Source organism: Babjeviella inositovora, assembly GCF_001661335.1.
Source record: "Babjeviella inositovora NRRL Y-12698 unplaced genomic scaffold BABINscaffold_9, whole genome shotgun sequence".
Classification (NCBI taxonomy): Eukaryota; Fungi; Ascomycota; class Pichiomycetes; order Serinales; genus Babjeviella; species Babjeviella inositovora.
Window position 1 is genome coordinate 1 of NW_017566846.1, and position 24,498 is coordinate 24,498.

Sequence of the window (24,498 nt, forward strand, 5' to 3'; positions counted from 1 at the left end):
GCAGACGAAGCTGGAGCGGAAGACTCAGCACCAGAAGATGGAGCAGAAGAAGCTGGAGCAGATGACTCAGCACCAGAAGATGGAGCAGAGGACGCTGGAGCAGATGACTCAGCACCAGAAGATGGAGCAGACGACGCTGGAGCAGATGACTCAGCACCAGAAGATGGAGCAGACGACGCTGGAGCAGAAGATTCAGCACCTGAAGAAGCTGGAGCGGAAGACGCTGGGGCAGAAGATTCAGCGCCAGAAGACGCCGGAGCGGAACCAGTTGACAGAGATGGGAAAAAGCTCGAGGCCCCAACCGACTGAGATGGAACAGAACTAGAGGAAGCCGTAGTAGACGACGCTGGAGAAGACGATGACTCTGGTGCAGACGATGATTCCGGTTGGGACGAAGTCAAACAAGTGCTACTGGTCACTGTGGACGTAACGACGATGGTAGAACGAGATGAACTTGGAGCTGACTTGGAAGTCTCTGGAGCGGAGGATGAGCAGTACATCAGGGTGATGGTAGAAGTCACCCACACAACGTTACCACCTCTCTTGTGGAGCTGATCATGGCGCTGCTTGCCGAAAATGTCTTCGGTGGTGGTGTAGGTCAAGCAGCATTGAGTAGGCTTGTGTCTGGTAACAATACGGGTATGGGTCTTGTGCTTCCCATGGCTCTTACCGCTGAAGAACTCTAACGACTCGGTAGTAAAGTGCTGCTCAACGGTACAAGGCGTGCAAGAGGTGATTAAGCCCGAGGTGGAGGGAAACTCACTGGTGAAGGTAGCGGGTTCGCAGGTATCAACCTGGACAACGGAGGTGGAGACTTTCGTAATGGGTTTTGGCTTACCGAAGTGCGGGGCCGCCATAGCAGTTCCGGCTGCTAAGGCGGTAGAGAGCAAAACGATACTGGACTTCATTGGGGTTGGTCTGAAGAACGAGTGTTGGAGCTTGAGATCAACTAGAGAACGTAAGGGTTGCGTGCAGGCAGAAAGGCGAGTCGGAAAGGACGACGGAAGACATTACCTATATATAACCATTGGCGGTCAAGGCGTGAACTGTAGGCATAATCTTCCGCCATGCACAACCTGAAAGGAATTCTGTGGGAAGGGTAGTACCACAATAGACACTAGGAGTAGATCCTAAAGCAGTGGTGTAACACATAATGGAGGTGAAATGACTGTGCAGCTAGGCGGCCTGTGGATCATTTTTAGTCTATCGCCAGCTGCAGCATCCATATGGAAAATGCTCGGCTATTTGGGCCCATGTCGATGCCTTGGTGAAACGGAGATAGAGTTGAAGAGTAGCTGCCCTGAACCACGCACAGAAGCAGTTGCGAAGTAGGCCTTTTTAGCCGGGCGTCTAAGCGAGCCTAAGACAGGAGAACTCCTGCACGCGGCGGGTCTCTAACCGCCTCGACGCCCCTCTCTGAATACTGTGCAGGACAATGCTTTGTGTTGATGTCTGATGTGCAGGGCAACGTGAGACTCCTTTCACTGGTGTACCTATTGTTCCTCATAATTGGTATCGCCAAATCTGGCCTCAAGGCTCTAGTTTCATGCACACGGTGTCGTGTAGGACGTACCTTCTTGTTTAAGTAGCTCGGCAGTAAGTTCTTGCCGTATAGCTGCGGATACCTATTACACGACACTGGTACTTTGGCTGTACGCCTAGGATCTATCAGTTTCACCCAGCCTTTTAAAAGCACTTCGCTGTGACAACTGTGAAACCAGAGTTCTCGAGACGGTGGCTGCTTTCGCCAACCACCGGTACGGAGCGTAGACGAGCCTAATAGCTAGGTTGACGAGCCGGAGTGAAAAATGATAGGGCTTACTACTTTTTTTCTGAATTACGGAGGAGCTTGGTATAATGAGACAACTGTTGAGGGTTGGACTACTGGTACAAGACTCTCACTATTGTACGGTAAAAAGCCTTTTGCGCTTTTACTGGAGGTTTTTAGGCTCAGAATAAGGCCCTCGCCGAAGTGGCTGCCTATGGGCAGAGCAGCCAATTATTTGTTTGCAAGAACTTTTTGAAATCCAAAGTCACCTCTTAGAACTCGGCCCCTATTGATTGGCTCGTGCCCTGGAATGGAATAGGCGTAATTCACCCATTTAGGTTCAATGTTCGCAACTTTGTGGTTTCAATGCACGTTTAGTTCAATCTTGGCTGTACCTGGTCGCTAACGACTAGCAGCACCCTAAACGGCCTCCTGCAGAAACCCCCTTCACCCAAAATGGACTGCGACTCTAAATACCTTGGCCATGTACAATCCGATCTATCAGCTGAGTTTCCGAAACCGTCAACTAGCCCATGCCATCCTTTTGGGTTGCAGCGAGAGTCTCAGTCTTTGTTGGAACCATGCTCTGTGAGACTCTAATGTTTCGGTAATATTATCGTAGCCATGTTTTCCGCTAGGTGCCTCACTATAAATTTCTTGCCAGTGTATCCCAGCCCTGTGGGTACCTACCGTATACCCTAAATGGCTGGCTTGAGGATATCCTATGCACATATTGAGAGTTTTTCGTGTAAGCATGCTTAAAAGACGACTAATCTGCTTTATATTCCCTCGAAATATTTCTGCCCAACTCCTAAACCGAGAACGTTGAAATTCCATATATACCAGTAGCTATCGAACAGGCCATTCCTTTAGATGTAATGCAACAAAAAAAAAAGTTTAGTGTCAGTGATACATGCGCTATTGTAAATTCCATACTTTATTTATAGCCCGGCCTTATTTGAGAGAAGCTAGACCTCAGAACCTAGAACTTCAACGGTATCTTGTAAAAGCATGCTCGGTCGGGATAAGGTAACACGCATTGTTTTCCAGCTACCTGGACTATCTCTGTTTCACCCTAACTAAAGGAATTAATCTCTAAGTGGGATATTTTCCTAAATTTACAATATGTAGTTCTAGAAAACCGAGAAAAGCTAGAACGACCAGTAAATCGTGATATTGTAATGGCTATAGCTAGTGGCACTGACTCCTATCCCTCCTATAGCAACTCCTCGTGTCAAGAAACACGCTAGCCGGACTATACTATTTTAGCGATCCGCCCTCAAATTGGCGAGGCGTTCCTGCATTCGGAAACTTATCGCCAACGCTTGGCTATGCAGACATGCGTAGAATGTGTGTGGAAGAATTCTTAGACAGTATGAAAACTTTCTCTCGCCCCGAAAATATATATTAAAGTGACATAACAGAGGCTTAGTACAAAGCTAAATTATTGCACCATCCGCCTTATATATTCCTTTCCCCTTATCAGATATCTGCCGACCCCTCCTAAGGGGTTGGTACTGCACCCATACCCTTTGCCCTTCTCATGTATCCATACGATTGTCGTGTGTATTTGAAGTGTTTACAGCATATAAACCGTCTCGTGCGCTCTGTCTTCCAGCCTCGTCTTCGTACTCAAACTATAAACTCTGACGTCAGCAGACCGACACGAAGGTAAGATACTCGTGTTTCCCTGCCATTGCAGAAATTTGCCAAGTACCTTTAAGCGGCTTTTTAAAATGGTAAACTTACATAGCTCAGGGATGTGAAGTACAGCTTTCTCTGATCTTCGTAATCGGTGTTGCACCAGTCCCCCGCTATATCTACCTCCTCTTGGCGTTACTAGTCAGCAGTTTCATATATCTTTAGTTACTGCCTAATAAAAATCGTGTACATGTATAGTGACGTATAAAAGTTAAATAGAGAAGGGATGGGTATTGGCTGGAACGGGCCATTAGCTGGGCATAATCCTTTTCCAACTCACCAGCTGTAGTATCTTTGCTCTAACGAGCTATGGTGTTGTGGGTGGTATAACAGTGTCACGAGACTAGCAAAGCTAAGCAAACAAAAGCTTGGACCTTGTAAACTACAAAATATCGGCTCTTTACCCTTAATTCAGTCTTAGAATCGGGGTTCAATGTTAGGAAATTCGCATATTTATAAGCATTAGTCACCAAGTTTTCCCCTATACAGATGGACCTGGTATTGAATGGCAGAATTCTAGCGTGTCTGCCTAAAACTGAACACTGGTGTTGGATATAACTGATATGAGCACCAAACTATTACTGCATGTATATATGAGCTGGCAAAAACATAAGTAGCTTTCGGCATATATTAAAGATAATGCATATAAATATATGCATATATACGTTACACCTATGACAGATCCAAGTAGTGCAAGTTGAGTAGCTAATAAATGTTATATATTTACTCACAGAAACACTAAGTAAATATAGAGACAGGATCGGTAAGTATTCATAAACATATACTTCACTTTAAATCTATAAAGCAAGATGTATTAAATTATATATTTTGCTCTTAATATTCATTAGTTGATACATGTATAACATTAGATAACCTTTGGATATATCTACGTTGAATATTTTATTGCGACACACTTCAATGGAAGCTATAAATTTCTTGAATGAGAGTTATCACCTCTGCCGCACCTAACTTTATAAAACAATGTCAAAATTTGACTTTTGGCACGGGAAAATAAGATATCACGTGGTTGACCATGTCTGTCGCGTATCAAGATTAGCGGTATCTTGACGTGCGAAATAGGGACTTGACCTTATATTGTCTCCTCGCCCATATATACAGCCCTCGGCAATGATCCCTGATATCTCCTACCAAGCTTTCAGACATAGAAAGCCGATTCTCGTATTCTGAAATCCCCATCTCTTGAAATGTATCTGCATCATACGAGGAAAATCGGTAAGTGTTCCTCTTAGCTGTCTACCGTCGTGTCTGCTAACTCCCAACACAGGATTTTTTGAGCTGTACTACCTTGGGAGAAACCAGTTGAAGTGCTATACAAATTACTGTATTATTGCCAAGTACAACCATGCATTGAACCAATCGATTCTCTCCCCTGCGTTGAGACAGGTGGTGTTGGCAAACCCATACCTCGCTGCCAATTTTTTCCCCGCCTCCTCTGTTGCCAGTTTCGACAACTACGACTTACGCGCAGTAGACCAAATCCGGTTCGAGGATGTGGTGGAATACAAAACAGTAAGCCAGATAGACGAGAGTCTCTTGGAAGAAATCAACACCTATACGTGTAAGATGGACGAGACAGAGAGGCCGTTGTGGAGAGTGATCGTATACACTACTCCCGAATCCGATGAGACCCCCCACGTATGCTTTTACTGCGACCATACTCTCTTTGATGGAACCTCAGGCACATCGTTCCACAAAAAGCTCATCAGAGAGTTGGGAAACGTGGGAGAGCTTGGACCAACTTCCGGTGATATTTTGTTCAACTACGAAGCAGACAAAGACCTCCTTCCAAAATTTCCCCAATCGTCGGATAAGTATGTGAACAATAAGCCTCCCGCGATTTTCGTTGCCAAATTTTTGTTCCGGGTTCTTAGCCCCCAGTGGCTTAGACGCACCTTCATCTACCTTTGGAATCGAACTCCCGTTATCGGCGGATCCGCCCGCGACCGTTTGTTGGAGAAATACCCTATCTTCCGGGGACTCCCTGCCAACACGAGTACAGCCACTCGATTTAAGATTATCAACCTCCCTCCGTCCGATAGTGCGGGAGTTCTCAAATACTGCAAGGAAAAGCACTTGACATTTACCCCGTTGTTGTACACTGTGGGGATAAAAACCTTGCAGGACACCATCCTCCTGGCCAGTATGCCGTTTGCTACGGAAGCAATTATTTCCGTCACCACCAGAAGGTATCTTGCGAAGGAACAGATGGGCCAGCACGACTTTGGCCTCTTTGTGGGGCCCCAACCGCTAATCAACCCACCCATCTCTCAAATCTCCGTCCCCGAGATTATCAGGGTTCAGGAGGATATCGCCGCTGGGCTCGAAGCTAGAACACCTCTTTACACCGTGGGAATGTTAAAGTACGTGGATGTTAAGGATTTTTTGAACGGCATACTTGGAAAACTGAAGGAGACATTTGAGATCTCCAACTTGGGCTTGCAGAACGTTGTCTCAGCCGATGGCCGGTGGGAGATCCAGGACATGCTTTTCAGCCAATGCTTCGGAAGAACCAGTCCCTACTTTTGCTTAAGCGTTGTTTCTACCAAAAGTGGCGGTCTAAATCTCGTATTAGGCATGGCCCCTGAATATTGCGACGCTAATCCGGAGCTCGTGGACCAGTTTGCCAGTGAATTGACGAAAAATATTATGGCCAGGTACTAGTAAAAGGATCTCATTTTAAGGGTTTTATTAATGTAATCTGAAAATTATTCTGAGTCGCTGTATTCAAAGTCGAAGTCATCGTCAAGTTCCAGATCAAGCCCTTGCTCTGGTACTTTATCCGAATCGACAATATCCAAACTTGAACGGTGGACATTGCCTATTTCTTCCGAAAGCTTCAACCCACCAGTTTCTTTGGGTTCTACCGGCGGTGGAGACCGACCAGCATCATCGATATTCCGTACGCCCGGAGCTCTTCCGTGGGGGATATCTTCGGTCTCATTCCCTCGCTCTACTGTATTTCGGCCAGACTCAACCCAAAACCCTCCTCTCCCATATTCATCGTCAATGACAAATGGCCTCTCCTTACAAGGGGCCAATGCCTTTGAATGTCTTGATTCAACCAAGAACCCCCCACCATATTCGTCGTCGCTTGGCTCAACAGTTACAGGCACCGGTATATCAAGGGCTAACGATGCATCGTCGGCGATAATCTCCTTAGCCAGAATCATATCGGTGCTGTTGTGAGTGGGAGAAGCGTTGGCCGGAGAGTACGTTTTATCTCTTTCGGGGATAAAACCACAACCAAGTGTATCGTCTCCATCTAGGGAAAATCCACCAGTCAGCGACTCGGCATCTTCGGGGATAAACCCACCTGCAAGAAATTCGGTGTTACTCTTAGAAATGAATCCACCAGCCAGAGCTTCATCCACTATAAAATTACCAGCAGATATTTCGTCGGGGATGAATCCGCCTGCAACAATTTCGGTTTCGTGGGCTCCTCCGGGGAACTCACTTTCTTCCACAAATCCACCAGTAGACTTTTCCATTTGAACAAACTGTTCATAGTCATCAAGGTCGTCGCCCAGTTGGGTCTCTCCATTAGATACCTCTTGTTGGTCGTACTCCTTCACAAAGTTCTGGAAGTCTTCAAAATCAGAACCAGCACTCTCTGCATCAGACACTAATTTCTTTCGGGAAGCTGGCACGTAACTGTCTCTGTCATCAGATACGTCGGAAAACTCATCTCCCCGCTTCGTCCGCTCACCCCCAGTGACATCGCCATGGTCCGCGTTCAAACGGTGCACGATTCTGAGCTTGGCCAAGATCAACCGCCACCGGCTCAACGCCACCATTTCCATCCGTTTTTGCTCCTCTTCAGCCTCCTCCAACCCAAGGTGCTCCTCGATGAGCTGCAACGCTTCACAGAACTGCGACGCCACGACGATGCCACCGGTTTTAGCCACCACCTGGCGTTTGGCAAACTCAAAGCCTACAGTGGCACTGGCGTAGTCGATGCCCATGATGCGGGCCGCTACGGCGGCATTCTTGGACGAAACCAACGTTCCTCCCTCGGGGACCATCGTGTCCGTGTACACATCAATTGACCCAAACGAGTTCTTAGGCACTTTGCCGTCACTCGTGACCGGAGGCGGAACGTATAACTCAGTTTGGTACTCTGCATATAGCCCTACCTCCTCTTCACCAGCCAGGTCATCCGCCTTGGCCCTGGATCTAGCTACATTACTTTTTTCCCGTTCCTTTAACGGCTGTTCTCCTACTCTCAAAAGCCGTCCTTTCATGTACCAAGCCTTGGCTGATCGGACCACATGGACATTGGCACGTTTGTACACCGGCACCACGTCGCCGTGGTTTCCCGCCCTTTTCCCCTTGAGTCTCAAGGTCCCACAGGGCTCTCTAGGGAAGATAATTTCATTACTTTTCAACTGCGTCTCCAAGGAATAGACGGGGTGGGAGCGGAAATCCTGAACACAGTTGGGCATGCCCTCTTGTAATGACCTCTTTGCAAATTCTTGTTGCTCGAACACGTCGATCTGGGTCGATTTCCTTCGCTTGAGAGCGCAATACGCCGTAAGCACGCTATCATACCACTCCTGGCCCGTCTCGGTCTTGGTGATTCGTTTTTTTCGTGTCTTGGCGTTGTATTGCTGCGAGTACCGTCGTGTTACGTCTCGTACACCGCCAGCTCTGTCAAACGCCACGACATACGTCACCTGGTTTGCTGGGTCACTAGGGCCGGGCTCGAGCTTGGACCGAACACCCACCGTTTCGATCATCTGTAGCACTACCGGATCTACCGTGACCCAGTGCTTCGCGTGCAGGTTCCACACCTCCACCCAGATGATCGGGCACGGCGATTTCAAAATGGTCAGCGCAGTAGCCGGTCGACTTTGCCCCGAGCGAATCCTTTGGAGGAGGGAACTCTTCGATTCCCGTGATACTTCATTTGGTTCGGGCTTGGTTTTCTCAATAAACTTGAGGTTTGTAAAGTCAGGGGGCTGCAACGAATACACTAGCCGGGCATTGAGTTTCACGGAGCGGAGCAAGGCCACAAATCCTTGCGCTCCTATGTCCCGTGACCCCCGCCGTGACTGCACCAAGTGCTTAAACTTCGTAAACGTCATGTTTGCATCGGTTTTCGGTGGCCTTTCTGAGAGATTTCCCCAGTCCGTGCGCATAATTCCGTTTGAGGCGACTCGGAACCGGCTGCCCCACATGCGCGCGAGCTGGAGAAGCGCGTCAAGAAACTTGCGCGACCGCATCAGCGAGATGAGCGTCTTGTCTGGATACAATTTCCGCATTATCTCAGCATTGATCAAGGGCTTGAGCTGCGCCTGGAGCTCGCGGCTGTTACACCACTGGTTTCGGAGATACCCATAGCCTACCATCGCCACCACGTACATCATGTGTACGCGCTTCCGGAACATGCGCTCCTCCTTGGGCACTACGTGGGTGCGTTTCGCCGGCTTTTCCCGTGTAGGCTTCTTAAATGTGAGATTAACGGCGCCGGGGGCAGCCGGTTCGTTGAGATTGGTGTTGGGGTTGAAATTGGTCGGCTCGATAGGGATTTCCACGTCTTCAAAGTCATCCAGGCTGTAGTCTTCCGAATCGGATAGAGGGGCGACGCACGATAGCGAAGGATCAGAATCCGAGGATTCATTGTCGTCTTTGGCTTTAGTGTCATTGATACTTTTGATATCGCCTTTGACGTTAGAATTGCTGGTTTCTTTGTCCGCCCTATCCTTTCGTTCTCTCTCATGTTGGGGTGCCATCTTCAGGTCCTGTGGTTCCCTCAAGGTCCTCTTTCTGCGTTTGAAGGGCCTGGATAGCTCAGAACCTCCATCCTCTTGCTTTAGAAGTGCTCTAACCTGTGGAGGTAAGTCATCCATCGTTGTTGGTTGTTATTGCCACCAGATTAGCGCTCGCAAGCGTGCCATTATATTTTTGGTGCGGCTCGGACTTGGGTATTCAGACGTTGGGCTTCCAGTGGATTGGTGGGGAAGTCAAAAAAAAAAGCAGTCATAAGAACCAGTTGTAATACCGGAATATATTTGTAATTAATCAATGTGATTATGTTCACTAATGCGGAAGATTCACTTATCACACAGAAGTCTTGAGAAAGGGCTAAAAAGAAAACACTTGATAAGGACACCGCTGCCACGCAGATATAGCACCCCGAGCGTTTTTCAATGCTACAAGTGGAGATATCAACTCTAAACCGAGTCCTTTGAGTAATATGTATAGCCCTCGAAATCCTTCTTTAGATACCCCAGTACAAATAATAAAGGGGAACTAACTCATAAAATCCTTGCCTCAGTGTCAAGGTTATTCCTACACGGCCAAATGCGGAAAATCTCAGCCGCACGTAAATCTTAGCAAACGCTTTAACGGTAAACTTCGGCCTATCTCTACTCAAGGCAAAGAATGCCACATCGACCCCAGAAGTATGCTATAATGCTACTAGGATGCCACAACCGCCGGAGCTTTCCCGTGCTACGTCACTTCCGCGCGCTATCAGTCCAGTTTCCCCAGGCTGAGGACGGGCTACTTGCTAAGGCGCTGGCCTCGACATTTCAGAAATACCTCCGCCAGAAAGTTATCTACGACACATCACCGGCCAAAAGGTTGTATCCAACGTTGAATGACGCTCTAGTGGCGGTTCTCATCGACAATGAGGCGCGCCGGACGCCGAGCCGTAAGTTTGCCGCCGACATGACTCACTGGGGCTTCTTTCGTTCGCCCAAGGGTCTTCCCCCGTCGCTAGAAGTGCTCGTTTCGTACATTCTCTATTGCGTGCATTATTGCTGTACCCCCTCTGCGATTTCCGCCACGGTTGAGGCGTCCGCACAGCGCGTGACGGAAATCATGGACGACAACCTTTTGCTCATGGCACAGGAGTTTTTGCAAGAAAGCGCCTCCTGGGAGGACATCAGATCGGATCCAAGCCAGGCTGTCTCCCTTGTATCATTCTACAAATACCAATCCAGCGATGTGTTGGTGGACTCCCGCGAGCTCCCCCCACCCTTCCTCCGCACACTTCAGAACTGCATCGCCGTGTTCCAGCTCTTCTCGCCAGCACCCCCTCTGTTTACGAGCCTTAGCGCGTGGATAGCGTCGATCACGGCGCCGACCGTCACAGCCGCGTGCAAAAGACTCGCAGGAATGACAGACATTCCGGCCTTTGTAATGGTTGACATCCTCCAGCGCAACGCCAAGTCGACGCTGGAGCTCGAGCTCCTCCTCCAGATCTACGAAATGCACGCCCAGGAGGTCCATCTCGTGTTTGAGGTAGAAAAACCTGTGCTTGTGAATCTAATCCGTTCGTGCATGCTTTACAACTCCCGGCGGGCCTCCAAGGTGCTATCACACTACCTCCCGCTCGTGGACGCCTCCAGTCCCGCCCAGCGCCAGTTTCTCAATGAGTTGATGTACGAGGCGACCAAAACGACGCCGGCCAATCCCCATCCGGGGCTCCCAGCTCACGTGTTCGAGGTTCATCAGGCGATTGCCAGTATTCTTGCACAAAAATCCGTGGCCCCGCTTGCGGTGGAAGGGTTTTTGGGGTTGACCACATCCGTCGCTGCCTATTCCCACACCCAGAGCGCGAAATCGCTCGGGTATTGTGAGGAGCTCATTGCGGCATCGCCGCAAACCCCGCAGCTAGACGTGTACTACCTCGTCACCAAGCTCAAATCTAGTGTCACCATCGACGACGTGATTAAAAACTTCCAGTTTGCATCCGAATACAACGGAAAGGCATACCACATGTACCCTGAGCTCTGGAGTGAGTTGGTTGCGCAGTTGGCCCGCTTAGGCCTTTTGAACCGAAAACGGGCAGCGAATCTCTTGCAGCAGATTGCCGACCTCCGAATCGCCATCCCGTCCACCATGCTCTCGAAACTTCTCTCCCGGCTCGTTGGCTTCCAAGAAATGGACAACCATGTGCAGCGTTTATATCTCCCTGAAGCATCCGTCGCGTCGTACCTTATCCGCGCGTATACCGATTGCATTAGAAACACCAACGGGTGTCTCAATGAGCCATACCGGCAGTTTGCGTCGTTCTTGGACTATACACGGTACCTCTACCGCTCGATCGTGGCGCCCACCACATCCCATATCGGCATGATGCTTTTTGGGGAGATGCATTTCCAGCCGGAGCGCGTGTTTACTCTTTACGAGCTGGAGTACGCTAAGCATGGCGCTGAGTTTCCGGACGAGAGAGCCCTCTACGTGCTTCTCTCATGCGCCTCCCGCAACATGAAGCCGAGGGTCGGTCACCGCGAAGAGTACGACAGCAACAAACCTCACGGGATGCTTATGTGGGGTGACAAGTACGCCGTCCAGGTTGCCATGGCCGAGTTCAAGCGGAGCGTGAGGACCAAGATGGAAAAGCTGGAGCGCTTGGAAGAGTGCCCGAACGACCATTTGGTTTACCCGTCAAACAACCTTTGGCGAGCGTATCTCGAGGTGTTGGTAAAATTTGGGTACTCCGAGGAGCTCACGTACGTGTTATCGTGGTGGGAAGACCTAGAATTTGTCCCCAGTGAGCACAATCTTGCGACGCTTTTAGTGGCGTTGCCAGATGGCCAGGCCGAAGCTCTCATCCGCGATGTCGCCAAGAACCACGCCGTACCATCCGAGGTCGGCGGATTTTCATTAGCTCTTTGGCCATGGCCCACCGTAGCCATGCTAGAAGCTTTCCGACTGAATGAAGGACGTGGATGAAGGCACACATTTGTATTTACGAATAGACCCCTCCTGCATATAGATATACAAATAATACCAATACATCTGCTAAGGCCTGTGAACGTGGTATGATAGAGCTTATCGATCGAAGCACTAGCAAAGAGTAGACTCTAATAGATTGAAACGACAGGACGGGTTTGTCCTAACTTCTCAGCAACTGGCCCCTTTTCGATTGTTAGGAGCCAGTTCATACGTATCTCTCAACCATCGTGTTTGACTCGTTTTAAAAGTTGGAACAAATGTATGAAATATCTAACCAAAAGGATTTAAAAGGTGACCCATCGGCAAACCACCGGGCTGGAGCCATTTTCGTAAAAGATTAAAACAATGAAACGCGCTACTGGAATGTAAAATGCACGGGAAGGAAAAGATAAAATACAAGGAGAAAGATCTAGCCGGCACTCCTCATGCGCTCAGCTCATTCATTCGGCTACAGAGGCCTTACTACAACCCCCATCTAACGTTCTCGTTGGTACGCAGCTGGTTGTAGTTCCCCACGTACTCCAGTCTGCCGTAGTTGTTGCCCACGGCGGATCCCGGTTGTACGGCGGTGAAACTACTTCTGGAGGAACTCTGCCCGCTGTTTAATCTGCCTCTCTCGTCGGAGTTGGCATCAAAGAGGACCGAGTCGTCGTCGTACTTTGTCTGGTCATGCCCCCTCATCGCAGCGGCACCCAAGGCGGCGAGCTCAAAGCCACCGCCTTCCTTGCTGTCAGACACATTCATACCCTTTGGAATAAAGGACACGCGGTCGTCCTTCATCGGCTGATAGCGGGTGTCCGGGTTCTTGTAGATGAGAGCCAAGGAGCACGTGACAATGGTGAAGACCAATAACACCAAGGAGAAGACGGCATTCAAGACAAACAACACGACCGCCATGACGGAGGAGACCACCGCGGCCTGGCCAAAGAGGTTCGAGAAAAACACGTAGAAGATGGCGTTCAACACACTGACCACGCCGATAAGGATGTTGAACACGTTGGTACGCTTGTCCATGTACGGTCTTCTCCAACACAAGCCCCCAAAGTACGCGATCTCGATGATGAACACGATCAACGACTGGGCCTTCCCGTTAGACTGGGCGACACCAATGACAAGCGATCTGAACAATACGTAGCACAAGTGCACAATGACCCAGTAGTACGCGTCGGCGGAGTACTGCACGTACAAAAAGCCGAAGCGGTTCAACACCTTGGAGTCACCGTAGAGCAAATACGCCGGGTTTTTATACATTCGGATGGAGTTGCGCGCGATCAACACCACACGGACGGCCGCCTGGAACAACAAGCCGATCACAACGGCAAGGAGCACGATGGCGATGATGATGCAGCCGACGGAGTCGCGCTCCAACAACTGCCAGAAGCACAAGACGCCGAGCTGCGGAAACGCAATGAGTGCCAAGCGGTACAACACACCCTTGACAATGATCGGCCACTGCTTGCGGTACTCGTGAAACTTACCCTCGTTCATGACGTTGGTGCGAATGCAGAGCTCGATAGCAGCCTTGAACAAGACCAAGCACACTAAGAGCACTAACCCGAAGAACAAAGTAAACGCCATCGCGGTCATGAAGAGATTGGTGATCTCAATCCCGGCCAAGAAGCTGACACGCTGTATTCCACGGAGCACCAAGATCTTGCCCGAGAGATCGGCCGACTTTTCGTTGGTGGTGTACAAGTTGGAGTCCTCGACGTCGATGTTGTAGGCAAGCTGCACGCGCTTCAATAACTGCGGTATCTTTCTAACCTGTCTTGAGACAAAGCTCATACCCGGGTCGGCCGCGTATTGCGTGATGTCGTTGACAAAGTCGAGAGAACGCTTAATTTTCTTCTGAGGGGAGATGGAGAGGTACTGCTGGTTATACAAGATAGAGGTGGAGGTCCCACCGGTTGCCTGGACGTACCAGTTGGCGAAGCGCTGAATGACGCCCACCTTAATAATGCCCATGGTCCACTGGAAGTTCTGCGCCCACGCAGCGGCCATAGGTGGCACACGGTAGACCCCCATCATGGAGGTCATGGCGACCGACTGGAAGTAGATGAAGAGCGACACGGAGTTGGAGGCGATGTGCGCAGCGGTGTTGGAGTGACCGATCACGGAAACCACCCCGGCGGTCACTAACCCGAGACCGGAGATGGCCGCGATGGGCCACGCCGCATACTTGGTCAGCACCGTCTTGCCGTTGGTCAAGATCGCCTCCACACACGCCAAAGGCGTGGTTGGGTCCTTCTCCGCGTAGAGCATGACACGCACGCTCGCATCTAAGTCTGGAATCGTGTACGCGATGCCGGGAATCATGCTTGTGATGTTCTTATCCACGGTGTAAAATGAGTCGATGTCGATGTGCCCAGAGGTGAGAGGACACACAGACCCGTAGTTCAAGCTGCACAACAGGAACTCCTTGGAGAGCACGGTGAGGCCGTACACGATCAAGTCCACATGCGCGGTGACATTCCCGCTGATGGTGGTAATGGCGCTGATGTCAAATGTGGCGGTATTGTTGTTGGGGGTGAACACGACGTCGAAAAAGGACGCTGTGAACTGCGAGTTCTCCATGCACGTTAACAAAGAGGACGATTTGACGTACAGGGTGGCGGTCGCGGCCGTCACAAGGTAGAGGGCCACCATATGGTGTAGGAAAGGAAGCTTCATAATGGGGTTAGACTGGTCTAGTAAGTCTCGGTTGGGTGTAGGGAAGTAGTTTCCAGTGTTGGGTACAAAGGGGAAACAAAACCGGTGATGGGAAAACGCGGCGGATCGAGAAAAGCTAATGTAGTGACCAGCGACTTGGGACGAGAAATAAAGTGAGCGATTTATTGGAAATTTTAAGCTTAGAAAGGGAAAAGGATTGCAGCGAAGAGTGGTTAAGGAGCTACGCGAAAGAATAGATTGTGACTGGTTTAGACGCGGTTGATCTGAATTTTTGTATGCTATTTTTAAATGCTACGTTGCTAGCCGCCAAGTCTGCAGGCCCTCGGGAGGAAGGTACAGCCTCATTCTTGATATGGTAAATGGAGACAGGAGTATGGAGTACGAGGCGCAGCTGGATAGAGAGTCGCGTTCGACGCCACACTAGCCACACACATATTTCCCGATTGGTGACTTTCTTGTATTTCCGTATATGGACGAAGCTCTGCCCTAGAGATCAAACGCTGGAACGATGCCTGGAAACTACGGGGCTCAACGATGAAACAGAACAACTTTAAAGCGTTGTTGCCGGTATGGGTAACAAACTGATGTAGATCTCTGTTCATTGTGTACACGTTAATGCAGTACCGATAACCGGCTTTTATCCCCAGTGGCGGTACTCAACGGCAGATCGATGACAGGGATTTGGAGCCAAGCCAAAAATACGTCATCAGGAGGTTTACAATCACAAGCCAAGATTTCTTCGTAGAACACGTGACAGCCTAGTTTGAATTTCTCCAAACCGTTTAAAGCGACTCAATCTGCGACGCCTGGCCTTTTATCAGCCTAGTTTTTTATCTGCCATTTACAAACTTTACTAGTATTTCTCCAAGAATATATCACAGCTACTCCAAGTACCAATATCCATCATTTTTGCAATAATCCCCCCTCCCCCCCGTAATCCTGCACGTGTGGTAGCCCTTACCATACTTCCCATCAGGCCGCTTCCAGTAGTTACCCGGATGAGAAATATTTTCTTCTGTAGCGCAGCCGTGCAGTATAAATATAGAGCGAACCTTACGTTTTCACAGCGCCATTTTTCCCTTTTCTTTCCTTAACAAACGCAAATTTCACAGACTTTCCACAACGCTAAAGCATTCCATTGAGGTTGGACCCATTATGGCGTTCTTTGACCCATGACCATTGGAGTATTGTTGTAACTATACCAGTTTTTGGAAAGTGCTGGAGATTAAAGTCAACTGATCTTGGGTGCAGTATCTCATGCGAGTTCCTTGTGGACTCTAAGGGAACTCCTTCGTGAGCCCGAATGGGGGATAGTGCAATGATCGGCGGTACATCTATATATCTTAGCTAGAATAGTTGAAAACGTATTAAGGTGTGCTGTGCTCCAATAAGCGGCCACCCTGTTTTACCATATTAGGACCGCCATAGGCATGTTGCTTGCTTAAGACAACTTGAGGTGGCATTAGCCCTTGCAGGCTCACAGCCATCCGGGATCCGTTCACTGTAAACCAACCTGATTGATATTCGTCGCCGGTATCGGTCTCATCGATATTTGTACGCCAGCACTAGCTGCAGGACATATCAATGTTACTCATCATACTCAACGTGTCAGCGTCTTACCCTCTCTCTTTGCTTGTTGTTACCGGGATAAACGTAGAAACCTGAATCAGTCTGATATACAAACGGATCCAAGTCACATCCAGTATTGTTTATAGACTAACACTCGTTACCCCGTAGCTGAACCGCCTACTATTATTCCCCCCCTCGCTACACGACTTGCATTTGACATCTACCCGCCATGTTCTGCTCAAAGCCACGCTATAACCTCCCATCCCTTGTCACAAAATGCTTTACTACAACCCCTGCGCTTCGACGCTTGATCAGTATCCGCCCACTCGTCGAAATTAAGTCGTGTAAGGGCCTCGAGCCCAGTCAATTGCCAGAGTACATTCCGTCACCCCACTCACAATTGCACACGCTCTACTGGAACAAACCCATCCAGAACATTTTTATCGTTAAAAAGCCGTGGGACTCGCGGGTTAGGGGGGCCCTTATCGAGTTCATCAAGCATATATACATCAGATACCCCACCATTAACGTCATGGTTGACCACGCGTGCGCGGACGAGATCCAGAGTGAATTTACTGCTACAGACGCCAACCGTGTCCATCCGACTCCCTACAAGATTTACACATCGGAGAACATCCTAGACATCACGCTGCGCACTGATTTGATGGTAAGCCTTGGCGGCGACGGAACGGTCTTGCGTGGAGTCTCCTTGTTTTCGAACCAGATCGTGCCGCCCGTTCTTCCGTTTTCCATGGGATCCTTAGGCTTCTTGTTGCCTTTCAACATCAAGCTGTTTGATACTGCCTTCCAGACGGTTTACGAGTCGCGTGCCAAAGTCTTGCACAGGGCCCGTTTGGAATGCCACGTCTGGAGAAAGCCCGTGTTGGAACCAGAGGCTTCAAATGAAGGCGGCATACCGGCAAATACTGAGGTAGTTCATGCGATGAACGATATTGTGCTTCACAGAGGTGCGTTACCCCACTTGACCACCTTCGACATCTATATCAACAACGAGTTTGTCACGCGCACCACGGGCGATGGCGTGACCTTCAGCAGTCCGACCGGATCCACTGCCTACTCTCTTTCCTGCGGCGGCGGAATTGCGCATCCTCTGGTGGAGTGTATCCTTCTCACCCCCATCTGTCCGCGCTCGCTTTCCTTCAGACCGTTGATTCTCCCTGCCTCGGCCCACATCATGTTGAAGGTGGCCGACACCAACCGCAACTCTACCATCGGCTTGTCCATCGATGGGGTCTCTCATAAGGACTTGCGTATCGGTGACGAGCTTCACATTGTTCTGGAACGTGCCACCCCCACGACCTATGCGTGTACCGAGGAGGTGTGTCCACCGAGCTTGATGCAGCGAAACCTTCAACACTTGCAGGATTTGGGAACCGTCAAGAGCGGCCAACACTGTGGAATATGGTGTGTAGCCAAGGGAGAAAATGATTGGACCGCGGGAATCAATAACTTGCTAGGGTTCAATAGCAGTTTTCGGGCATTGTAGAAGCATGTCTTGGACAGCTGGTAAATAATGGGCATTTCATAAACGTGTGGCGTGTATAGCTTGGCCAATAGATTATCATTCATTGCAAGTTTAACCTGGATGGACTCCAGTCTCAGTTTATTTCCACTCTTCCATGTAAGTTTTCATAAAGTATAAGGCTTTCCTAACAAAGGTCTCTCATATACGGAAGATTTTCCATCAGCAAAGGGTCTCCTACCAATAAAATATTTCTCTACCCCTTAAGTAATTCGGTTTATACCTATTTTTTTTTATGTTAGCCATCCCAATCAACAGATATAACAAAGATAGGTAGGACATATTTTCTGTATACCCTAGAGAGGCACAGCTACTGATTTCACCATGTTAAACAAACTTAAACAGAATTGATGTCCGTACAACCGCTCATAAACTTTCCCATGAGTATGTCAGAGATACAGACTCCTGCTCCACCAGATGAGATCGTACCCCAGTTGGAGCTCATCTCAAAGACTTTGCAACGATCCCCCAACTTCCAGTTATCTCTCGAGACCGTTCAGAAATTGGCCAGGTGGTTGAACTTCCAGGCTGAGACAATCCCTGCTTCTGATGGCTTCACAAAAACATTGCATGTGTCAGGGGCACTTATTACCATTGATATACACTTTATAAGTGACCTGGAGGTGGGCAAGGTGAGTATCGGGTTTCCCAGTTTAGAAAGCTCCACAGGTGCGTTTACTGCGTCGATTGAAGCGATTCTCCTCAGAAATTTGTCCCATACGCCTTTAGCCGACTTCCACTCCAATCTCACCACGTTGTCACGCTTGGATAGGCTCTCAATCCATAACTTTGACTTGTTCCACTATTACGACAGCTTGTGCAGCTTCATGGAACTGCTTCAAGCCTTACCCGAGAATTTAAACGTGAACCACCAGCCGTTTGAGTACTGGGGCCACTTAGGAGCGATGCAACTCAACTACAGTGACCATTTGGGATTGTACGTGACGTACTTCGAGACGGATAAGCACATTAACCGGTTATTGTCTGAAGACCAGGAGGACCAACGCTTCAGAATGCACCTTAACATCGTCGAGGTCACGGATACGAGCCCGCAGAGACCGTTTGCCATCACCAAGAGCTTCGAGATCGGCGATGCAATGTCTCACGAGGTTGTGGGGTTACAGGCGGGGATAGAATTCGAGCTCCAGCCCGTAGTGTACTTGCCCGAATCACTTTTAATTTCCTGGGGCAACGGTTACACAGGAGCCACTGACGTCCCTTCTGCATACCATAACTTTATTGGCCAGCTTGTGGATGTAAACTACTTGGAGTACAAGTTGCACCTTCCTTTGAACGATGTCTTGGACTCAGACGACCCACTGGACTTCCGCAAATTGGCTTTGCAGATCAACTATCTCTTTGACGGGTTGAAAATAGTTCCGGTGAAGGCTGTCAACTTGCAATTATCGTGCTCAGTCAAGGACGCATCAGGCCAGCTCTCTTCGTTTATACGAAATCTTCGTAACTGGATCTTCTTGGGCAATGTGTTGCGCAATATCCAGGTGTTTGTCAAGGAGCGGAGCGCCAAGAACAACTCAAACATCCACCCAGGGTTCGAGACCAAGCCCACTTCCCCGGTTGTGCCCGAAAACCAAGGGGACGATACTGAAATCCTCTTGGCAGATTTTCTCAGCGAAGCAGCGGCGGCTGGCGACGTGGATGTTGATATGGTGACCGATTCCCCTGCTGTCCCTACCAATTATATGTGCCAGCTCTCGGTTCTCAATAGCGGGGAAGGCTTACGCTTGCGGGTGCAATACCAGAATGGCACCGACGGGGACATACTGAACGACTCGGCGAAGGCTTTCGACTGGGTCTTGGTCATTAACGATGGTGAGGTGACGGGGTGCGAAAGCAGTTCCACAATGGAGAGTGACAGAGAATTGCGCGACAAGGCCCAGTTCATCAGGATGTTGAACAGAACTGAGGATTTGCTCGAATGTTTAGCGTGGATTTGAGAAATAGACAATGACATGTTAGACACGTAGCTAAAGAATCTCATCGGGACTCTGTAGCTCGCTAAACTCCGAGCTAAGTGCTCGGAGCAGCGAGAAATCGTTAGCAAGGAAGGAACTTGTCCCCTTTTCAACTCCTTGAAGCTTGAATACTGCACTCGATTGCAGTATGTCGCGGAAACTGCTTCCCGACAGTGGAGCACGATCGATATAACCTCCCTGTTTATCTGTATATGGACGGATGGTTGTATAATGTGATGGCGAGGTGACTGGTGGGGATGACTGAGTTTCGGGGAAGTGCCATATCCCTTGCTCCGCCTGCTGGGTGGCCTGTCCATGATAGCTTGGATTCGCATAAAGGTCGTCAAATTCGCTGGACATGCTTAAGGGTTCATGGTGTTTGTAGCGAGGACTCTCTACATTATTCGGGTTTGAGCGTTCCCTGGTTGGAAAAACAGTCGCAGTTTCAGCACAGTTTTGCGTTGTACGAAGCGGCTGAAATGATTGACTCTGGTCCCAAGCTTCTTCTTCACAGATCTCAGAACTGAAGTTAGAGGGTTTTTGCTTAAGTGTTCTGTAGCTAGGCATGTATGTCCTTCCCACGGGGATAAATACTGAGTCGTCCATGAATTCCCGCGGAATATCAAAGAGTTTTAGCACTGCTGGCTTGATATTGAGGTTGGCAATCGTGGTGGATAGCCTTTCGATCTGTATTTTCTTCATGAGGTTGTCAGGAGGTTAAACGTGGACGAGGTATGCGATCAACTTTTGTGCCTATCAGGTCCGTTTAATTGAGCCTGGAGAGTAAAGCAAAACGAGCTTCATGCCTTCAGGCGTCATCTGCATATCACATCTGTGAAGTTGTACACGAAAATTCTCGGATTTAAGCTTTTAGCTTAGAGTGATTAGCAGTTTCAACGGTAAACCCACTAGTGTTTACTTGGATACCATCTAGATTGGTGCGCGACGTAGATGTGTAAATAATTATATCAGTTATTCCTATAGATTGATTGTGCTTGAAAGTTTGACTTGACCTATTCTACCCCCACTGTTAGGCAACTCAGGCTTTAATCTCACTTTGGTGCTAATTGGTTTAGTCAGGTTAGGATTCGATAGAGTGGGCTCTCAGAAAATTCCTATCCGTATAGTCTCTCTCAACCTACCTGATCAGAGCCTTTCACCTTTACATTTTCAAAGGGAATTTTAAATAGGATAAGAAAAATAAAGCTATGTTATAAGTGAATGTTGAGGAAGGAAGTTCCCAACATTTGGGGAAAAAAAAGTACTCGACTAGAAGACGATGGCCTCTTCAACCTGTTCCACAACTTGTTCAACAGCAGCAGCGGCATCTTCAACCGGAGTTTCAGGCTCAACCTGTTCAACTTCGTCAACAACTGGCACTTCAACTGGTACTCCAACAACTGGTACTTCAACAACTGGCACTTCAACAGGCTCTTCAACATGAGCATTATCTTCGTGAACCTCTTCCACAACCTGCTCTTCAACCGCTTCTTGTTGCACAGTTTCATGAACAAACTTGTCTTCCGGCGCCTCTGGAAGCTCAATCTCTTCGTTATCAGCTGGGGACTGGACGGTGGCTTCAACTTCCTGCTTGACAGCGTCAAATTCATGAACAACGGTGCCCTCATCAACAGCTTCTGCAGCCACAGGAGCATCTACAGCTTCAGGCTCGGCCACAGGGCTGTCAGCTACAGGGGGTGGGCTTTCAACCTCGGCAGGTGGAACGTAGGCTTCCGGAGCAACGGCCACGGCAGTAGCAGCGTCCCAGGCAATGGACTCAGAGGACTTGGCCTGTGCAATTTCCTTGTACGAGGCATAGTCTTCTGGGTACTTGCCACAGTCAAAGTCCCAGTCAAAGTACTTGGCAGCCTCACACTTTTCCTTGGTCCATTGGGTACCATAGATCAAAGCGGAGTAACGGTTGTAGAACGCGATAGAAGCAACCAAAAACACAACAAGCAAGGCGTAACCAACCTTTCTGGCTCTGGCAAACCAGACGGTAACGGCAAAATCAAAGAGGTGGCCTAAGGCCAAAAGCGCAAAGTACAAGGCTGGCAAGTAGTGGTGGAGGAACATTTGACGGCCCATGAGGAAAGATGGAGCGTAGTGGATGGCCCAACCCAAGATGTAGAGGAAACCCTGGGTGTTGTAGTTGAAAACATGAGCGTCGGCTCCAACATTAGCGCCTCTTTGCCATCTGATGATGCTGGACAAGATGTGGACAACACCAACGGCGATAGCAAGGGTGGAAGCAAACCAGACAATGGCGTTACCCAAGAAGTAGACGTGGGTGGAGTCCTTGCCCCAGTAGTTGATCCCACGCTGCAAGAGCGGCCAGGTTTCAGGAGACGACTGCCAGTTGTGGCTACCGGTCAATCCCGCATTGACTCTCCACATGGTGGCATGGGACTCAAAGAACTTGCTCCAGAAAGATGCCTTTTTGTAGCTGATCTTTTCGGCATCTTCTGGGAGGTATGGGTTGGTATTCGCCTCGATGTAGAATTCCTCCAAGTATCTCTTACCTTGGGTGGCACAGGTGACTTCGTTCTGCTTGAAGCCCCAATCCGGGAGCTTGTTGGACGACGAGAAGATGTAGCAGCCGGTCATGGCATGACGGAGACGGAAAATGGTCTCCAACGCTCTGACGCGTTCCTGAGCAACACCTGGCTTCGACTTGGACTTGACAATCTCGAAGACAAAGTCATCGTTAGCGTCACCTTCGAAACCCTCAAACCCGTAACAGGTGGCTTCCTTCTGCCAATCCTGGGTGGCCACAGGAGCCTTTTCGTCGTGCGAGTGCAAGCGCTTACCGGTGCCAATGTGTTTCATGCGGACCTTGGTTCCGTCGGTCAAGGCCTCGAACGAGGTTGGGGCCTCGGTAGTGTTGTACAACTCGAGGTACCAGAGATTGTTCTGGTCCAAGTGTGGGTACAAGGTGATCTGCTGCTGCTTGGAGCCGGTTTCGTAGGCGTGGGGGTGGGAGTGGAGATAGCCGTTCTGGGTGCCAAAGTGACGGATGGAGACGGTAGATCTAACACCGACGTCGGCCTGGAAGTCGGATGGGATGGTGTTGTCAGAGAGGGAGGATCTGAAGGAGCTGCTCATGAAACCTGAGCCCTCACCCTCCCTGTACAAAGCCTGGAAATGAATGGCAAAGGAAAGAATATACATCAAGGCTGGGATACCCAAGAGGAAGATACCACGAGCTGCAATGTGCTGGGTAACCTTCTTGGAGGAGACGGACAAGTCACCGATGATGAACCACAACTGGAACACGCACAAGACACCGACCCACGCAATGGTGAACAAACCGACCCATTTAGAGGAGACAGCGAGACCCAAACCGACACCGGTGGCCACCAAACTCTTGAACCAGCGGGAGGAGAACGGAATCTCAACCTCGAATTTCTTGATGGAGTAGACCGCAAGAGCAATAGCAAACAACAATGGAGAGTCCAATAAGATGTATCTGGAGATGGTGACGTTGGAGTTTTCCACGGCAAAGGCCGCGGCGGTGATCAAGGCCACAAGTTTTCTGCAGCCAGAGGCGCGCAAGGTGAGATAGAACAAGACAACGGTGAAAACCCCGAGCATGGCTGGAAACAAGCGCATCAAGTAGTATGGGGTGGAGACTGGGAAAGCATCGCCGATGGCCTTGAACTCAAAGTCGCCCTTAAAGCCACCGAGCGAGCCGACAGCGGCAAACATCATCTTGGCCAATGGCGGATGGACATCCATGAAATACTTGCCCTGGATGTACTTGCGGGCGAAACCGCCGAAGTGCACCTCGTCAAAGACGACAGAGTCTGGCTTTGTGAGGTTGTACAAACGAACACTGGTGGTGAGGAGAACCAAGGCAGCAATGTACCGGAGCTCCTGGAGAGTGGAGACGGTTCTCAATTTGGCCAAGTCTGGCGCTGGCGCGGTGACCAAGAATGGACGGCTGGCGCCCTTCTCGTACTTCGGGTCGAACACCACAACGGCGTCGAGGTCGTCCATAATGGATGGTTTGGCAGCAGCGCGCTTTGCTTGTTTAGCCATTGTATAGGAGCGAAAACAAAGAGTGAAGACGATGGTGCTAAAGCAAGGATAGAGTAAAATGGCGGGTTTTTTCTATTTGTGACGTGTAAGCAAAACGGGAACGCGTCAGTGGTAGGCAGTAGGCCAGCGGTAGGCCAGCGGTGCGTGCTCGCAGGGATTGGGAAGAGAACACGTCAGGAAAAAAAGTCGCGTGGAGTGCGGCAGGAGTGCGCATCAGCCGCGATAAACAGAGATCAGAGAGGAAGTTCACATAAAGCGGCGATATAATCCAAGGTGTTATAATATTATTTAAGTGTTTACAGTGTGGATGAGAATTTTTAAGATGTCTTTCGATGGGAGGCGAGTATGAGTGGTGTGTAAGGGTAAAGGGTTTCAGCGAAAAGTGAATTCGCGAACGGGAAATTCCCCGAGGCGGGTCTAGGCCATTCCTGGGGGAATGCAGGATCCTCGTGCTGTATCTGGTCTCCAGAGGCTAGGACACGAGACCAGGTTTACTGGGAGTGGAACCTTCTATGGATCAA

The 24,498-nt window shown here is 49.5% G+C and overlaps 10 protein-coding genes across 10 annotated transcripts; 5 read left to right on the plus strand and 5 right to left on the minus strand.

Moving 5' to 3' along the window:
• BABINDRAFT_151259 (uncharacterized protein) lies at window positions 1-1,306 on the minus strand (the record flags this gene model as incomplete). Its single annotated transcript, XM_019127231.1, has 1 exon — window positions 1-1,306. A coding segment is annotated over exon 1 (908 nt), but the record flags the coding sequence as incomplete, so codon positions are not given.
• A 277-nt stretch (window positions 1,307-1,583) lies between these two features.
• On the plus strand, window positions 1,584-2,423 carry BABINDRAFT_162331 (uncharacterized protein). Its single transcript, XM_019129292.1, has one exon. It carries the CDS (start codon window positions 1,809-1,811, stop codon window positions 2,022-2,024), a length of 216 nt encoding a protein of 71 aa, XP_018983946.1. The 5' UTR covers window positions 1,584-1,808; the 3' UTR covers window positions 2,025-2,423.
• BABINDRAFT_151265 (uncharacterized protein) lies at window positions 2,158-2,762 on the minus strand. Its single transcript, XM_019127232.1, has one exon. The coding sequence runs from the start codon at window positions 2,603-2,605 to the stop codon at window positions 2,291-2,293; it is 315 nt and encodes a 104-aa protein (XP_018983947.1). The 5' UTR covers window positions 2,606-2,762; the 3' UTR covers window positions 2,158-2,290.
• A 1,827-nt stretch (window positions 2,763-4,589) lies between these two features.
• BABINDRAFT_162332 (uncharacterized protein) lies at window positions 4,590-6,188 on the plus strand. Its single transcript, XM_019129293.1, has 2 exons — window positions 4,590-4,702; window positions 4,755-6,188. The coding sequence occupies exons 1-2, from the start codon at window positions 4,675-4,677 to the stop codon at window positions 6,149-6,151; spliced, it is 1,425 nt and encodes a 474-aa protein (XP_018983948.1). The 5' UTR covers window positions 4,590-4,674; the 3' UTR covers window positions 6,152-6,188.
• Window positions 6,189-6,747: 559 nt separating this feature from the next.
• Window positions 6,748-9,114, minus strand: BABINDRAFT_22547 (uncharacterized protein; the record flags this gene model as incomplete). The annotated part of the gene is made up of 2 exons (XM_019131290.1): window positions 6,748-6,929; window positions 7,197-9,114. Coding segments are annotated over 2 exons (2,100 nt in total), but the record flags the coding sequence as incomplete, so codon positions are not given.
• Window positions 9,115-9,856: 742 nt separating this feature from the next.
• BABINDRAFT_162334 (uncharacterized protein) lies at window positions 9,857-12,259 on the plus strand. The gene has a single exon (XM_019129294.1). The coding sequence runs from the start codon at window positions 9,875-9,877 to the stop codon at window positions 12,173-12,175; it is 2,301 nt and encodes a 766-aa protein (XP_018983950.1). The 5' UTR covers window positions 9,857-9,874; the 3' UTR covers window positions 12,176-12,259.
• A 150-nt stretch (window positions 12,260-12,409) lies between these two features.
• Window positions 12,410-15,049, minus strand: BABINDRAFT_162335 (transient receptor potential ion channel family protein). The gene has a single exon (XM_019129295.1). The coding sequence runs from the start codon at window positions 14,846-14,848 to the stop codon at window positions 12,641-12,643; it is 2,208 nt and encodes a 735-aa protein (XP_018983951.1). The 5' UTR covers window positions 14,849-15,049; the 3' UTR covers window positions 12,410-12,640.
• A 1,597-nt stretch (window positions 15,050-16,646) lies between these two features.
• On the plus strand, window positions 16,647-17,924 carry POS5 (NADH kinase; the record flags this gene model as incomplete). The annotated part of the gene is made up of 1 exon (XM_019131885.1): window positions 16,647-17,924. One exon carries the CDS (start codon window positions 16,647-16,649, stop codon window positions 17,922-17,924), a length of 1,278 nt encoding a protein of 425 aa, XP_018983952.1.
• Window positions 17,925-18,340: 416 nt separating this feature from the next.
• On the plus strand, window positions 18,341-19,918 carry MED1 (Med1p; the record flags this gene model as incomplete). The annotated part of the gene is made up of 1 exon (XM_019132870.1): window positions 18,341-19,918. The coding sequence occupies one exon, from the start codon at window positions 18,341-18,343 to the stop codon at window positions 19,916-19,918; it is 1,578 nt and encodes a 525-aa protein (XP_018983953.1).
• Window positions 19,919-21,085: 1,167 nt separating this feature from the next.
• PMT1 (dolichyl-phosphate-mannose-protein mannosyltransferase) lies at window positions 21,086-24,238 on the minus strand. The gene has a single exon (XM_019129296.1). It carries the CDS (start codon window positions 23,975-23,977, stop codon window positions 21,206-21,208), a length of 2,772 nt encoding a protein of 923 aa, XP_018983954.1. The 5' UTR covers window positions 23,978-24,238; the 3' UTR covers window positions 21,086-21,205.
• Window positions 24,239-24,498: the final 260 nt, after the last annotated feature.

Excerpts from the sequence above, each read along its gene's own strand:
- BABINDRAFT_162331 (XM_019129292.1), top strand. The coding sequence starts at position 1,809 with ATGATAGGGCTTACTACTTTTTTTCTGAATTACGGAGGAGCTTGGTAT.
- BABINDRAFT_151265 (XM_019127232.1), bottom strand. The coding sequence starts at position 2,605 with ATGGAATTTCAACGTTCTCGGTTTAGGAGTTGGGCAGAAATATTTCGA.
- BABINDRAFT_162332 (XM_019129293.1), top strand. The coding sequence starts at position 4,675 with ATGTATCTGCATCATACGAGGAAAATCG. Across the intron at positions 4,703-4,754 it reads GCATCATACGAGGAAAATCG|GATTTTTTGAGCTGTACTAC; the intron begins GTAAGTGTTCCT and ends CTCCCAACACAG.
- BABINDRAFT_162334 (XM_019129294.1), top strand. The coding sequence starts at position 9,875 with ATGCCACATCGACCCCAGAAGTATGCTATAATGCTACTAGGATGCCAC.
- BABINDRAFT_162335 (XM_019129295.1), bottom strand. The coding sequence starts at position 14,848 with ATGAAGCTTCCTTTCCTACACCATATGGTGGCCCTCTACCTTGTGACG.
- PMT1 (XM_019129296.1), bottom strand. The coding sequence starts at position 23,977 with ATGGCTAAACAAGCAAAGCGCGCTGCTGCCAAACCATCCATTATGGAC.